This window comes from Salvelinus namaycush, chromosome 19 (genome assembly GCF_016432855.1).
Source record: "Salvelinus namaycush isolate Seneca chromosome 19, SaNama_1.0, whole genome shotgun sequence".
Taxonomy (NCBI): Eukaryota; Metazoa; Chordata; class Actinopteri; order Salmoniformes; family Salmonidae; genus Salvelinus; species Salvelinus namaycush.
The window spans coordinates 38223685-38240645 of NC_052325.1; the positions used below are offsets into that span (position 1 = coordinate 38223685).

A 16961-nucleotide genomic window follows, 5' to 3' on the forward strand; every position below is an offset into this window, starting at 1 on the left:
ATGTGTGGAGGAAAAAGGGGGATGCTTGCAAGCCGAAGAACACCATCCAAACCGTGAAGCACAGGGGTGGCAGCATCATGTTGTGGGGGTGCTTTGCTGCAGGAGGGACTGGTGCACTTCACAAAATAGATGGCATCATGAGGAATTAAAATGATGTGGATATATTGAAGCAACATCTCAAGACATCAGTCAGGAAGTTAAGGCTTGGTCGCAAATGGGTCTTCTAAATGCACAATGACCCCAAGCATACTTCCAAAGTTGTGGCAAAATGGCTTAAGGACAACAAAGTCAAGGTATTGGAGTGGCCATCACAAAGCCCTGACCTCAATCCCATAGAAAACGTGTGGGCAGAACTGAAAAAGCGTGTGCGAGCAAGGAGGCCTACAAACCTGACTCAGTTGCACCAGCTCTGTCAGGAGGAATGAGCCAAAATTCACCCAACTTATTGTGGGAAGCTTGTGGAAGGCTACCCGAAACATTTGACCCAAGTTAAACAATTTAAAGGCAATGCTACCGAATACTAATTGAGTGTATGTAAACTTCTGACCCACTGGGAATGTGATGAAAGAAATAAAAGCTGAAATAAATCATCCTCTCTCCACTATTATTCTGACATTTTACATTCCACAATAAAGTGGTGATCCTAACTGAACTAAGACAGGGAATCTATACTAGGATTAAATGTCAGGAATTGTGAAAAACTGAGTTTAAATGTATTTGGCTAAGGTGTATGTAAACTTCCGACTTCAACTGCATATAGTTGTCAATAATTTATCATGAGAAGAATTAGCCAGGTAACATCAACATGTTCAAGCCTGATAAATAACAATGTTCCAATGGTCAAATGCTCTCTCTCACACACACACACACACACACACACACACACAAAGCCTGCACTGCCCTCTTGTGAGAGAGACGTAAACTAAGCCAGAATCTTCATATGGCTTCTCCATATAAAAGTTACAGTGCACTGTCTCTTTTCAACATTCAGCCATATTCACCATGTTGGGTTCTGACGCTGCTGCACAGGGGCTCTGCAAGCTCTTAAGCCAGGGTTTAATACCCTAAAAGCATTCAGTAGAGCCCCAGCCGCTCTCTCAACACTTGCCTGGGGACCAGACGGAAGAATTTCTAAATCCACCGTCTGGGACATTTCAGTGTTTGTGTTTGAAATGGTCCTCTCATGTCCTCTACAAGCCTGGATGTTGGATAAAATTACATTTTAACTTAACTTTCTCTACCGGTTGTCTGGATGGTTAGTCGTTATGTAGGAATGAATTTGAAACAATATATCCACAGGAAATTATAATGAATCCACATTTTCAAAGTGCAGGTAGTATGTTCAGATTTCTATCACGTGAAGCATGTGCACACAATGTAAATACACCAATCAAAAATATAAACTCAACATGCAACAATTTCAATGATTTTACTGAGTTACAGTTCATATAAGGAAATCTGTCAATTGAAAGTAATTCATTAGGCCCTAATCTATGGATTTCACATGACTGTGCATGGGCAGAGCCATGGGTGGGCCTGGGAGAGAAGCAAATTCATACTCTTATCTTATTACATCAGTGAATGGGTGGATGGAATGGTAGTCTTAGCCAATCATATGGCGCAGCTTGGCATTTAATTCCTTTTCCTTTTCAAGTAGGTCGGTGCTGTGGTTTTTATAGGCGTCAAAATCCTATGAAATAATTGTATACAGTTGAGCACGATAGAACTTTTATAGCAGCTCTTTTGCAATATTGCAACGTCAGTTTATCCCAATGATTTATATATACACTAGATGACAAATTAGACGGCAGTGTGTTGAAGCCACCGTGCATCCATCTTAGCACTCCCCCAACATTGTAAAAAATATTTAGGAAGCTACAGAAATGCATTTATTAATGTCTACATTTGTTTTTGTCACATGTATTCTATTACAGACACCTTAATGGATACTTTTAAATTATATTTAATGAGATAAACATAAAATAGAAACAAATTGAAAAACATTTTATTTAAAGTATACATTTAAGAGATGACTAATTGTTCCCACTGTCCCCACTACAACAAAAAATACATAAATATGTAATTTTGTCCTTCATATATTTAATTGAAATACTGTAGAATTCCATTGATTCCTTCCTATGGAGGACTGGGGAGTGCCAATATGGCCGACCGGTGTCTTCAAAGCCTCTCAATCGTCAATACATAGCAATTAGCAATCCAGGTTTTATATACATCATTGGTTTTCCCACAATTCAACTAACCTTCTTCAGCTTGTTGCAAGTGTTCACAGACTGATCAAGAGCATGCTGGAGTTCTTTGACTTTCAAATTAGTGTTCACCACAGCTGCCTCTCTTTCAAACCTAAAGCAGAGACATATTTGATATACAGACTGTACATTTTGTGTGCCAGTATTGGACTGAATTTTAAAGGCCCAGTGCAGCCGTTTTGATTATCTCAATATCAAATCCTTTCTGGGTAAAAATTAAGTACCTTACTGTGATTGTTTTCAATCAAAATCATCAAAAAGAACCACAAATAGCTTCTTAGCAAGAGCAATTTCTCAAGCAACATTTTTACTAGGACTGTCTGGGAGTGGTATGAGGGGGAGAGATTTGGAACACTCGTTCTTATTGTTCTATTCATTTTAACTAATTTACCACCTGGTGATGTCACCAGGCAAGCCAAAACTCCATCCCACCAAAACAGCTCTTACACTAAACGGGCATCATCATAATTTTGACAGTATTATTCCAACTTCATAGTGTGGAAATATATATATATATATATATAAAACACAGGAAATCAAATTTTTGACTGCACTGGGCCTTTAAACCATTATATACATACCTTTCTTCTGCAGCAGCCCTGTTTTTTTCCACCTCTTGCCTTTTTGTCTCCAACTGCTGGATTTCCACCTGTTTATCCTTTCAAAAGGCAGAAATATCATGATTTGGCTGAACTGCTTCCATGTGTAGTTAAAACTGCCATTCTGTTCATTTAAAAAAAATGTATGTTATGCATTACCTGTATTAGTTTCCCCCTTTGCATCGAGAGATCCAAGAATTTGTCTTTTTCCTTGGCCAAGACCTCAATTTGTTTCTGCATCTCTGTCCCTTTCAATGAATCATTTTCTCTTGCTTTTTTAAGCTGTTGATCAAGTTCTGGTCAAGAGACATCAGAAAAGCGGTCATATTTCTCATTTAGGACAGATATTTTTTGGGAAACAGAATTATACAGCCAAACTCACCCGTGCACATCTCCACTGCATCGCTCAGCTGTCTTTGAGCATCATGCAATTCATCTTGTAAGGACGCCTCCTTAGTTTGATGGAGATCCATGAGCCCTTTAAGTTTGGTCTTGAATCCAGTTGTTTTTCCCCTGTTGGGAAAGAATATATACCTATTGTTATGACACTCCTACATTGAACAATCGGATGAAGTCAGTCCACATTCACTAAAAATGCAGCCATAAATTTAAATAGAAAAACAAATGGTGCATTCTTACTGATATTCATTATCAAGACTTCTATGTTGCTCAGCAAGGTCTCTCAGTTCTTGCGTTAGTTTCAAAACAACTGTTTCTTTGTCTTGTAAGTCTTTAGAGAAAAGTTTCTCGTTCTCTTCCCGAAGTCGTTCGTTCTCCTGTTTTAGTTTGGCATTCTGTCTTTTGTACTCGTCCTTGAAATGTATCAGCTCCTGATGGTTGGCTGCCAGATCCATAAATCTTTGCTCTAACTGCATGGATCTCTTCTTTTCCTTGTCAAGTTCGGTCTGTACGTCTGCTCTCAGGTCTTCTAACTCAGAGTTGATCCTCTCCAGAGCCTGACAACGAAGAAGCATGTCGTCTGCTCTTTGTTTCAAAATGCAAATCAAACTCGATTGCTCGTCTATCCTTGACCGCAGCATCCCTGACTCCGTCCTCTCGTCCAGGGAAAGGCCACGCAGTTTCTCTAAAGACTTGTGGACATCGTCCATGTCCTGGAGGAAAAAAATAAGTCATGTGAAATGTATAGACATGTAGCCTAGCCTAGTTGACTTACATTAGGCACTCATGTTACAGTGATACTGTTAACCAGGTCTATCTTGCTATAAAAACACTCATCTGAGGCAACTTTCTTAGATTTTACATACCTATAAGGTCCTGTAGTTATGAAACATTACCAGCACCAAATTGTTTCGTGTTTTATTTTCTCTTGTGGGACACATTTCATATAATTTTATAAATGTTGCAGGCCACTTTAAAACTATTTTTGGGCTGCACTTGGCCCACAGGTCCTAGCAGTACTACATCCTTTGGTTTAACTATTCCTAGTCCAGTCTGGCTGGTTTACACTAGTTACCACAGCCACAAAGTAAAATGGTCTATATCGTAAAAATCTGCGTTTTGGTCTTCATTTAAGGTTAGGCATGAGGTTACCAATGTCGTTCGCGTTAAGGCTACCTTTAAAATCCAATTTTAAGAAAAATATTTTTTTTAATAGGCGTGGTAACTAGTGACGACCATTCGGGCTCTACTCTCTGTGGCACATCCAGCCGATCGTCCAATAACCCCAACTACCATGTAGAGTTATGTTGTACCTCCCCCCATTTATTGATGTATATCCCCATCGACTCCAAAATTGTCCCAACCCGAAGTTTCCTTCCAACCCTGCTGTCACCAACATTGCAACATTTTACTTCCACTGAGACTCATGGAGTTCCACGAGAAAACAATTTGTTTCCAATCATTTGTAACATTGTAGCAAACATTTCCCGTCTGCAAGTGCAAGCAGCCTGGAGCAAGTGAACAGCAGATAATCACTCTTGTCAGTCAGACAATTAGCTAGCTATACATTATTCATTGCAATGCAATCTTGTTTTAATTCGAGGGAAATTAAATGTATATTCCCATAAGATTGGCCATGCGGTATTCAGATATCCACACTCACAGGTGGCTAAATAATGCAAAACAAAGCGTGCTTTACTGCTAATGATGACGAGTAGATGGTTAACGTTAGCTAGCTAGCTACAGTAGCTTCAATCTGGCAGAGCCGGACGTCGACGTTTCTTGAAATGATAATAACCTGGTACTGTTTCTTACCTGTTTGGTCTCTCTTATCATCTTCCTTAAGTCTTTTGGACTTCTGTGGGGTGATGCCATGTCGACTGCCTTTAGAAAAAGGTATACGAGCTTCGAGATGCGTAAATCAGTATCGTTCACTTAACGTTACTACTTCAACGAGTATTTTACAATGGGTCTTGTTGGAGAGCCGCAAAGTTTCAGCTGTTGCTAATGGCAACTGTCATTTCAGATGCCTACCCGAAACCATTTTCTCCCTTCCCATCTTTACATTTCCTCGCACCATTTCTTAGTGAGCGGTGGCATACACCAACATTAATCATGTTTGACCAGAATTGTAACATTTATAATAACGTAGTTGATTTTGTATGTATTTATTTGGCTAATTGGCTTGTGCCAAAAGACATGAGCCACGGAATTATACAGCTCGACACAAATGCACAAGGGAAATGGAAAAAGGAATGCTATGTTGCATTGTTCGGAAGTGTTGCAGATGTAATATTAAACGGCGCGCCGCAGGTGGAATTTCCTCCTCTGCACCACATGATGGGGCTGCTGCGCCTATCATAAATAGGTTTGCATGCTACACATAGAAACGTGAGGCCCATCTAAAGTGGCTCGCAAACATGGTCCCAGACCCAATCCTTCGTTATTTCCGTAACACCAATATTTAAAAGCAATGTATACAAATAGATAGTTATCGAGGAGTACAAAAACAATAAAATGTATTAGGCTATGAATGATACCCAGCACATCAAAACATGATTTTTTACGAAAAAGAGCGAAACTGCAAGGCTTGAGGCACAGTTTATATTTCAAATCAAACCATTTTGGGATATTCAATGGATTTATTGGGTGAAACCTTGCTTGCAGACCTAAAGTATGTGATTATTAGGCAGTCATTTACAGGATGAAATAGTGATCCAACTTGCAGGCCTATATTTATTGATTCGTCGATTTCATCTCATTTTACAGCTTTTTTTGTGCCATTTATCATGATCTGGGCCTTGAAATTATGATCCTGCCCCAGTGCCCCCATGTAATTGAGGCGAGCCTTGACCCCGGTGTAGTCCCGTACCAACACACCAAGGTCACCCTGAAGCTGAATAACGTTGAGTCCTTTCAGTCAGAACAAAAAATAACATTCAACAATGCTCTGGCAACAACATAACCTATAATTGATTAGTTTATTTTACTCTTATGACAAATAATTGTCTTATTAATTTTAGACATCACTCACTGGATGTGAAAGATCATGTGAGCATGGTGGAAGAAGAGCAACAGTTTTTTATTTGCCTGCTGCTGAGTTAATCAAATTGACTACTAAATAAATAGTAAATAGATAAACAGTAAATAAATACATGTTTAAGACCTAGGACATAAATCTTTAAATTCAGCTTTGTAAAAAATAAAGTCTCCAGGGAATTATTTGCGAATGAGCTATTTTAGGCTAATCCATGTTGTTTTGATTTACATCGAGAGTAATTATTATAGATGTTTAGACAACAAGACAACAAAATGCTGCGTTCTTATTTCACTAATGTTGCCACCATTAGGGCCTACCTAGCTGTCTGATGGACAACGCAATGTCAAATCACGTGTAGATGAGACATCCCGGGCAATGGAATTATGCAGATTCCAGGGCGCGCGGTTTAAGGGTTTTATCGGCAGGGCTGGGGTTGGGGGAGCGACCGTCTCTGGCTTTGTGTACGCCCCTTTTCATCAACTAGCGGGACAAAAAAGAGAGAGGCAAGCAACAGCATCTCAGTCCCTAGAGCACCTCCATCTGCCCGGCTTCATGAGGAGCTGGACGGACCAGCCGGGACCCAGCATCAGAATGTGGAGAGCAGTACTTGCAAAACTTCTTGTTATATTGATTTTCTGTACTTTCCGCTGTCATTCACAAGGTAAGAGTATCCTAAACTCATCTAAACACAGCCTTTATTCATTGTGAACCTGCTGAGAGTTGTTTGTGTAGCCTATATCTGCCCTGGATGAGAAAATGTCAACCACTTGTACATAGAACCCAATAACACCTATCTGGTAAAGTGGCCTGATTTGTAGTTATTGGGGTTGTTTTTTGAAGACATATTTTACTCAGCTAAGATGTTGATAGGCAAACAATCATCTAATTTGGCTATCTATAAGTAAAAAACAAGCCATTTAGCCATGTTTGGACAATGCTTGGCCTATTTTAAGTGATAAGCACTAGCGGTTAGAGCATTGGGCCAGTAAGTAACTGAAAGGTCTCTGGTTCGAATACCTGAGCCAACAAGGTGACAAATCTGTTGATGTACCCTTGAGCAAGGCATTTAACCCTAATTTGCTCCAGGGCCACCGTACTACTATGGCTGAGCTGTAAAACAACACATTTCACTGCACCTGTCCAGTGTACGTGACAAAACATACATTTATATTTTTATAAAGTGATCTGCACTTTCTATATAAAAAAAATCTGAATTTATTTTGTCAAATCTTACCAACTCCTTGGCCAGTTATTTCCCCAGCACTACACATTTTTTTTTTGCAACCAATAAATACAGAATTAATTTAATATAATTTACAATATTTGACTTATTTAACAAAACTATTCCACTCTAAACATTATTAAAGCTTGTATTGAGCACAAAGCCTGCCTCAGACCGATTTGAAGTTCTCTCTTGGAGAACTTTTGCCAGAGCTTTGTTGTTGCTAGGTAACAGAAGTGAGCATGTGACTTGCAGACAATCTGTGTGGACTGCAAGCTACTGGTACAAATCTTATTCAGAGGAACTCAACGGCTTGCCTAGTGCAAAACCTCTATAGATGATAACTAATTATATGGCCTTAATTCAAGGACCCATTTTCCTTAAAATGTTGTAGAAACTAGTCATATACCTTGTTTGATAGATCTGAAATACTGTTATCTTTGTCTCTTGCATACTAGTGTAGCCTATACCCTACTGCTCAAATTGTAATCTGCTTTCTTTTTGCTCAACCCTTAGTATGTAATCTCCTTAGTGTGAATCAAGCAACTAATTACGCTGCAGCTGCTGCTGCTGCTGAAAGTGACTATTTCTACCTAAGCAACAACAGGCAAAAGATTGTATGTAAACTTCAAGGGGAAAGTTCTTACAACCTCACATGGAACCATCCCAGGCTAAATAGGCTGTATGTTTCTTCTTAATTTTTTTTTAGCTGTATTGCACTATAAAGGCTACTGTACATTCCAAGGCAATACAAAATAAGAAAGTATGACAAAATAATCAAATAAAAAAACACAAATATCTCAATCAAATGTAATAATTGAAATTATCAAGTGGCATTTTTTAGTACATAATATGGTAGTGATCTCTACAAACTGAGGCTATGAGCATGGTTTTCGCCAGAATTAATTATAATATTGAATCAAATCAGGGCTTTGCCAGCGTTTTCATGTTAGTAAATAGCAGGCTTGTCCCTTAGAAATGAACAATGATGTACCAAGGATTTGTGTCATCCTAGTTTAAAAAGACATTGAAGTCAACAGGTAATCAAAGTTGTCTGTTTCAGTATATACCAAGTTTTAACTGCATTGACTAGGAATAGGCCTCATGTACATCCTGCATCTTTTGCAGTTTTGCATCATGGCACTTGTTGATCTCCTCAGAAATTTGAGGCAGGAATGGTTGATTTAATCCAGATTTATCCAGCATGCGTTTGAGAGGAAATGACAAAAAGGGCCTTGGAGGACAGGTTACTTTCTCTAATCCATTGAGCCTAATTTCCGCTGGGTCCTCCAGGGATAGGGTTCACACTCATTTTTGCCCTGTCAAAGTTTCTCCAAAGCTGGGGCAGCAGGTAGCCTAGTTGGTTAGCGCGTTGAGACAGAAACCACAAGGTTGTTGGATTGAATCCCCGAGCCGACAAGGTAGAAATCTGTCATTTTGCCCCTGAACAAGGCAGTTAACCCACGGTAGGCCGTCATTGTAAATAAGAATTTGTTCTTAACTGACTTGCCTAGTTAAATAAAGGTTAAATGTAATTTAAAAAAAGCTAATGTGGCTCAACTTGATGATCATTTAATGTGTGACAGACAGTCTTTTGTGGCTTATTATCAAGAGGCTTTAAAAGTGTTGTAAAACACCTGTGTTGAAGTAATGGTTAGTGTGACACACTTGTAGGGTGATTTAATGTTACAATAATAGGTAACAAAGGAACTGGACTTGGTGGAAAGCATTTCGCTACACCCGCAATAACATCTGCTAAATATGTGTATGTGACCGATACAATTTGATTTGATTTGACCGTGGCCGTTCAAAACATGGTTTCGCAGGTTAATTGCTTGAATATTGGGGCTAAATGCCTTTCAAACCTCAATCATTTGCCAAACAACCTTGGTCATTCAGGATCTTGTGAAAAACATGCGTGATTTATTTAGAAAAAAAAACATACAATTAAACCAGGATGAACAAGATGTTCAACGTGTTACACACGTTATCTAGTACAGGCGGATATGGGGTTGACTAATTAACATTTCCCCTACTAACTCAAATAGGTGTTTTCAGTTGCTCACATTCATTGAGCCTAACCTATTATTAGTTAATTTGTTTTATAGCACTACAAAAAAACACTTGCGGGTTGATGTTGAAATTTTACAAGGCACAGAAAACCTTGGCCAGCATGTGCGTGCTAAATCTTAAAGATGCTGCGGCCTTTTCCGGTGTAAATCCGTGAGCAACGTTAACGCTGTATTGGAAAGGAGAACAGAAGTTAGCACAGTTGACTCAAATGAAGGGCTAATCCTTTCCCATTATACAGCACTCTCAACCCAGGTCCCAGACTATTATGTGATGCATAGGGTGCAAGGTTTAGGCTAACAATGCTCACGTTGTGTTGAGTGACAGTTTGTCAGAGGCAGTGTGAACAAAACCATTTGACCTCCTGCAGAAGTGCAGTGTAACATCTCCATCTCTGTTGCTTTTTACACATTTCTAGTCAAATCTAGCCTTACAAATGTGTTAAAAAACGTTATACGAGTTTTTTCAAGTTAGAATTAGAAGTACAGCTTCATTCCTCAGACACTATGTCTTGCCTCCTTTTGTACCTATGCCAATACCAAACTCCCTTGGGCTTTTCTCTGTTTTGTGTGTGGCAGCAAGAGCCAAAGTCAGTTGTTCAGCAATTGACTGCATTCTGTTGAATTGATTTCCATATGAAATGGAGCAGGAGCACTTCGCTCTGACAGCATGGACGGATCCAACGCTCCACGCTGCCAGCCGTTTTCTAGACACACATTCAGAGAGTGCGAGGGGACGCACAAAAACCAGGCGGTATTGATGAAAGAGGCTACAACTCTTTCAGGGCCCCCACATGATTGGAAAGAGATGTTTTGGGGAAGGGAGGGGTGATTCTGTTAAACTTGTGTTTTTTTGCAAGAAGCTATACTGTATTCTGCATTCTGCTATCCCTCTTCATAGTCCATTTGGCGTGGTGACACTTCCAGTTATGAGGTTGAAGCCCTGCTGGCTCTTCCATTGTGCCATTGTGATTTCACAGTGGGGTCTGAGGCATTGGCAGGCTTCATTCTAATGAAAATTCCTCTGCTGCTCCTCTTTGTTTGGCAGTAGTAGGGCGCCCTTATCTTTCTCTGTGGATAGTGTGGGGTTCTCGCCTGCTGTGGGTTTAAGATGGCTAATTACAAAAGACATGGTCAGAGAGAGGGACAAAACAAAACACCAAACTAAACAAAACAGGCTAAACAAAGACACTAACGAAAAAGTACCGATCCTTAGACACCACATTCTTAAGAGCTTATTTGCATCATATTGGCCACTTTTCTCTAAACTTTATTTTAATAGTAATTGACTGACAGAGTCAAATTGCCCCTATTTTGATCATTGTTAATATATTTTGGCTTTAAAAAAAAAACTATTTACCCAATTTATTCCTGAAGGAATAGTTAGTCAAATGACTTTAAAAAAGACTATGGCTGAATGTAAGAGCAGCTCACATTCATTTAAAAGTCCACTTTAGTCTGCCAGTCACCTTTCCCAGAACTGATACTGTCAGGAAACACTGGCTTCATTTGAATGTCTCAGAAGATTGGTTTCCCTTTGGCAAAGGTTGTTGAAAGCTGTTAACCTAATGCATAGCAGACAGGGATTATGAACAGGGATTATGAACATCGCCATTGATGCTAGGAGGCCTCAGGAGTGTCCTTCCTCTGAACTTGAAGTCCATTGTTGCTAGGAGGCCTCAGGAGTGTCCTTCCTCTGAACTTGAAGTCCATTGATGCTTAAAGACACTTTTAATATTTTGCTCTTTTGAAAAATATGTTGGTTTGTTATGTTAATAAACTAGTGGACATTGATATGCAATCCTACTTGTGGGTCAAGCAACGAGTGAACGTGGTTTTATTTGTCTGATATCTACCATACATTGTCAAATATGACATATTCAGAGTTGATCTTATAATGATCATAATGGCATTGAGCATTAGACCACTGAATGTCTGTTCAGGGGTACAGAGATAAACCAAAATGTCTTTCAGTGGTGTCACTGTGCTGCTCCGATACTGTATGCACCGTTTGTCTTACCTGCATGTTACAGATGATGCTGAAACCTCCCGGATCATTTCCTCCCAACAAAGGCACTCTTTGAGCTAATGGGGAAGCAATTTTATCATTAGTAAACTGAGCAGGAAAAAAGCTTGCTTCTCAATTGGCTGCTGAATTAGTTAAATATGAAGCCCCTTTGGCTGGCGTAGTTTAAAAGCAGTTTAGTGGTGTCGGCTAATTAATCTGAGACCAGACCTCATGATATGAGAAGCCCCTCACAAGGCTTTTAGCACAGTCATGACCCCACAACTCAAGTGGAAGTGAGTCATCTTTGAAGAGCACATTACATAAAAGAGATGATCAACTTCTGACTCGCCTATAATAAAGTGCCTGCTCACACAACATTTGTCAACTGAATGGGCTGAGATTTTCCAAGTCAATTCGTTACGTTGTATGTCTGTTCGACGAGGAAGGAACATTTCCCTTGGCTTTCGGCGTTTGGTCCAGTACTGGTCATATTGGAAGTGCTCTTTTTTCACCTGTCGGAGGTAAATGCTTTGCCAGACTTGTTCTTTAATTAAGTAGGCAGACTCTTAATGTCAGTGTCCAACAATTCCATCTTGTCCTTGAATATCTCCTGGTGTCTCTACGTCCTGCTAAAGGATAAATGTCAGTAGAACCTGTGCAACCGACGCCGTATCAGTTTATGCTTATTTTAAATGAGAAGAAGAAAAGGCAGTAGTTTCCTAAGAGATTTCAATTTATCAGCACAAGATCAAAGGATGACGTCATACTGATGCTTAGTTCAGTGCCTTATCTCATGAAAGCTCATGTTTAGCGTTAGGCCTAGATGGGTGTGGACGGATTGAAAATTATTTTTCCCTTACAAAATTGTCCAGTTGCTATATTTTCAACACGTCGGTTTCTTTTTGTTTGCAATTGACCACTGTCTTTTTGTTTTGCATGTCCTTATCATGGAACATGCTCCTATGCCATTGGAATTTGAAGTCATTTGTTGATAGCTGGAGTGGGAGAGAAGCACCACGTGAAAGGTTGTGCTAATAGGAACTCAATGCACATGCTGACTGGTGATGGCACAGCTAGCTGATGCAATGGAAATAGCTGATTACTTGCATATTTGCTTCTAGGAGTCACAATACATGTATAACATATGATTGATGGATATCGCCCATTGACACATTTATGTTACGTGAAAACTGGTCATGAATCAGTATCCAAAAATCTTACCGCCAATGTTTGGAAATGTAATGTTGTTTAAAAAATATATATGTGTTTGTGTTTTGCGTGTAATTTGATTGGTCGGATGGCAGTGTTTGATTTATAGATTGGAAATTAAACAGAGGTCATTTGTATTACTGGTTGTATTTCTCAGTGTCGTTTGTTTCTAGAACAATGTCTTCAGTTTGTTTTGCAACTGAGGTGTTGACGCAATGTAAAACCTTTCACTTCAGCACATATTTGACCAAGCAGGGACTGTGATTAAAGGTAGTCGATAAGACACTGTAGACCACCAACCCCAGACATGCACCGCCAACCACCACCTTACATCTCCCTCAGCAAAGAATTTGGGTTTAAGGGTTGCGGTACCACCTGGTACCACTATTTATCCCAATTACATTTCTGACAAGGAACAGCATGCACCATAAATCAGGTTGTCAGAGAGAGACAATGAGAATTGTACATTCCAATTCGGACGGGTCTGACGGAGCGCTCTGCCACTGAACTATGCTGCTTCAGTTGATATCTCCTGGAAAACGTCAGGGAAGGTAGAGTGGGGGTACCTTATCTCCTCAGATGCCACTCAGTGAGAACATCAAAAGGAAGCTTGGGATGAGTGTGCTGAGTGTTGTGTAACTGTTTTGAGGATGGCTGGCACGCTCATCTCCAGGCCCTGTCGATGCTGTTAACACCATGCTTCATCAATAAGAGACATTCCCAAACACACCCAACACTGTTTAGATGTTTTGATAAGAGACACAAAGAGTTCCTTCTATTTATTGGACTAACTATAGTAGAGAGGGAAATTTTGACAGGAAATTATTTCTTATTTCTGACCTAGTTTAGAAATACCCATGATCATGATCAAGATCAGGAAGAATTATGCACCTGGGGACTGAAGGTATTACAAAATAGGATATGAGAATTGGTCTAACATATGGAATGAAGATAACTTTAGAAGTTAACTTTAGTAATATTGTGTCTCCTGTATGAAGGTTGTGAGACGGGGCAGTTCCGGTGTGGGACAGGCCGATGCATCCCACAGCACTGGCGTTGTGATGGAACGTTAGACTGTGTAGACGATTCTGATGAAGCCGACTGCCGTGAGTAACTTCTCCTCTTACAGTGGACTGGGCTGCACAATGACCCTCTCCCTTTACATGTTAACAGGATTTGTCCCATTTACTCACGTCTCCCTGTTAAAGAGCAGCAAAAGCGTTGCTTCGTAGAAGTGTCTTGTGTAAGAATCACATGTTAAGTGTTGTTGCTGGTAGTGTGGAGACTAATATTGGATGTGCTGTGTGTGTCCTCAGCCCTTGTAACATGTGATGAGAGTCATTTCCAGTGCTTGAGTGACGGGGAGTGTGTCCCAGATGTCTGGGTTTGTGACGACGAAGAGGACTGTGAGGACGGCTCAGATGAGAGACACCACTGTCGTAAGTTCTCGCACTTTCTACAGTAGAGGAAATCAATACACAAGTACTGCGTAGACCATACAGTGTACAACATATTCTATTTAGACTTTCACCAGTGTGACAGGTGCCACAAATGTTAACCCAAAAATCAATGACAAAGGCAATTAAGGGGGTAGAGAAATGCTACACTTGTGGTTAAGTTGCTCCTCAATCTCTCTGCAGCTGGTAGGATGTGCTCCAGTGGGCAGTTCAGCTGCACCAATGGGGCCTGCATCCCAGGGGAGTACAGGTGTGACCGGCTGCCCGACTGCTCCGATGGGGCTGACGAGAGAGACTGCCGTAAGTTCCCCAGTGTGGCTTACTTACCTTCTTCCCTCAGGCTCCTGTGGCATTTTAATCAATTTGTAAGATTAAGAGGCTTGCTGACTGACAGAATGGCCACAATATGCTTCTTGTTGTCAGAGGTTGATTGCAGATTCCTTGGGGATTAGTCAAGCTGAAGTTCAGCTGCTATTCCATTATTGTGCCGACATGTTAGACCCACAGCACTGCACACTTTGGTAATCTCACAATGGCAGAAAAAAAGCCAAGGCTGTTTGTGGCGCTAATAGAAAACTTACTGTAAGTGTTTTATCCTCCCATTAGCTTTTAGCATTTTTTTTTGCGCCATCACAGGTTGAGCCTGTTTGCCATAATTACGTACAAAGCTTTATATTTCAGAGGTGAATTGCCAACGTGACTTGCTGGGGGAGCATTTAAGGGTATATTTTCTACTATTCATGAGATTAAAAGGGGGTTAGAGCTGCCAATGCGGCAGCTAAGTTAATGATCTGCTAGCAGCAGACTGTTACATTTGGCTAATTGCATAGTTGTGTTAATACTTGAGTACTTGAGAACTGTATATAGGAATGCTTAAGACATTTGAGAAATGTCATGTTTGAGAAATGTTTAAGACTAGTAGAGACATTTGACGTTTGAAAGGGAAAGCATTATGCACCTCTTTGAACAAATTATTTGATGCTTATTCTTTATATTCTTTGAATATTCCACAGATGGGTTTGTTCTATGTCAGTCTGGTATGATTTGTCATGTTTATTTCCCTCTCAGACTACCCTGAGTGTACAGAGCTGAGGTGTGCCAACAGTGCCTGTTATAACCGGACCCAGCACTGTGATCAGGTCATGGACTGCCGTGACGGGTCAGACGAGTCCAACTGCAGTAAGTGTTCACTTCTGGCTGTGACTTGGGCTGTTACGGTGACCGTATTACTGCCACATTACCGGTCACGAGTCATGAGGGCAGTCAAATTCCACGTGACCGTTTAGTCACGGTAATTATGATTCTCCAAGCTCTGATGCTGCTGATGGTCATTAGTAGCCTACCAAACGTTTTAACTGCTGGTACTCAGCACTCTATTGTCCCTCTAATCACTTTGACATCAATGCAAATGTAATCGAAAATCTAATCCAACACTTCATTAGAGCCCATGAGCTCATGTTGCGCAACATTTCTATAGGCTATGCAATTGCGTGAGGAAAACAGAGTGATGGCCTCTATTAAAAAGAGGAGGCCTACTATATTAGGGAGGCAGGGTAGCCCAGTGGTTAGAGCGTTGGACTAGTAACCGAAAGGTTGCAAGATCAAATCCCTGAGCTGACAAGGTAAAACATATGTTGTTCTGCCCCTGAACAAGACAGTTAACCCACTGTTCCTAGGCCATCATTGAAAATAAGAATTTGTTCTTAACTGGCTTACCTAGTTGAATAAAGGTAAAATAAGAAATATGTATTTCTCAACTTTCCTAATATTATGCACATTGCTTCTCTTTAAAACAGGAGTATAGCCTACCTGGCTGGCATGAAAATGAACCACGGGAAAGCGTCCTCCATTCTCTATTTAAATGCGTAGATTACATGTATTTTGTTCCGCTGCCCCTGTTTCGAGACAGGTGCATGATAATGGTGAAATATAAATAAAAACAAATTTCACACATTATTTTGTATATGTAAAGACAGATTAAATCAAGAATAGTATGATGGGTGACAATATTAGCTTATCACTTGTGAATGATGCCCAGCTTAAGGCATTAAGGCAAACAGCGCATGCTTTTTTTGGGTGACTTTTCAAATCATAGTCACACCTCATGTAGCCTAGCCCATAGGCCTATATGTTTTGATAAGGTTTGTATCACAACTAAAGTGGCCAAAACACTTCTTAAAATGAAGCACATTAATCCGCTTTACAATAGGTATAGAGCCTAACTGGCATACATACTCAGCGTGTGAGTTTCAAGTATGGGGAAGATAATGTTCACCATGAAAATGCACCTTTATAATAAAAGCATTACATGCATAATCACATTTGTGGTCACTTTTGAGAATGGTGTTTTCTTGCTAATGGAACATTTGCGCTTATTGCCATGTGCGCTTTTCTGCGCTTATAATGTGACGAAATAGCCTTAGTTTATCAACATTTTAAGCTAAACATTCTCATCTGTTGCATCAGGCTCATTGCTTAAAACCGTTTTTTTTATGCTAGTGGTTGTATTAGTTTGGGATCTATCGCATCCCACAACTGTCCCAGACTATGTTTAGAATATGTATTTCTCGCACAGAATAAAATAGGTCAACTTTTGTACTATGGGGGATAGTAGATTGACATAGGCTAGTGCTTTTGCTGTTTGTTAGGCCGACTCATCTTGTTGGCTGACGAAAAGTAAATGTGGACAGT

At 40.1% G+C, this 16961-nt stretch overlaps 2 protein-coding genes across 2 annotated transcripts in view; one reads left to right on the plus strand and one right to left on the minus strand.

Annotated features, from left to right (window-relative positions):
* Positions 1-1603: 1603 nt before the first annotated feature.
* zgc:172182 (coiled-coil domain-containing protein 89) lies at positions 1604-5140 on the minus strand. Its single transcript, XM_039014319.1, has 7 exons — positions 5081-5140; positions 3506-3978; positions 3249-3379; positions 3026-3162; positions 2849-2925; positions 2262-2361; positions 1604-1690 (listed from the first exon to the last, which is right to left on the minus strand). Exons 1-7 carry the CDS (start codon positions 5138-5140, stop codon positions 1604-1606), a joined length of 1065 nt encoding a protein of 354 aa, XP_038870247.1.
* An 8558-nt stretch (positions 5141-13698) lies between these two features.
* Positions 13699-16961, plus strand: part of lrp2a (low density lipoprotein receptor-related protein 2a) — a 59211-nt gene continuing 55948 nt past the window's right edge. The window contains exons 1-5 of the mRNA XM_039014320.1: positions 13699-13717; positions 13812-13919; positions 14130-14252; positions 14454-14570; positions 15339-15449. Coding sequence (XP_038870248.1) covers positions 13699-13717; positions 13812-13919; positions 14130-14252; positions 14454-14570; positions 15339-15449 — 478 coding nt within the window. The remainder of the gene's footprint in view (positions 13718-13811; positions 13920-14129; positions 14253-14453; positions 14571-15338; positions 15450-16961) is intronic.

Coding starts and splice junctions, on each gene's coding strand:
- zgc:172182 (XM_039014319.1), bottom strand. CDS start 5,140: ATGGCATCACCCCACAGAAGTCCAAAAGACTTAAGGAAGATGATAAGA. Junction 3,163..3,248: donor TGCAGTGGAGATGTGCACGG/GTGAGTTTGGCT, acceptor TCTCTTGACCAG/AACTTGATCAACAGCTTAAA. Junction 2,362..2,848: donor AGGGCTGCTGCAGAAGAAAG/GTATGTATATAA, acceptor TCTCTGCTTTAG/GTTTGAAAGAGAGGCAGCTG.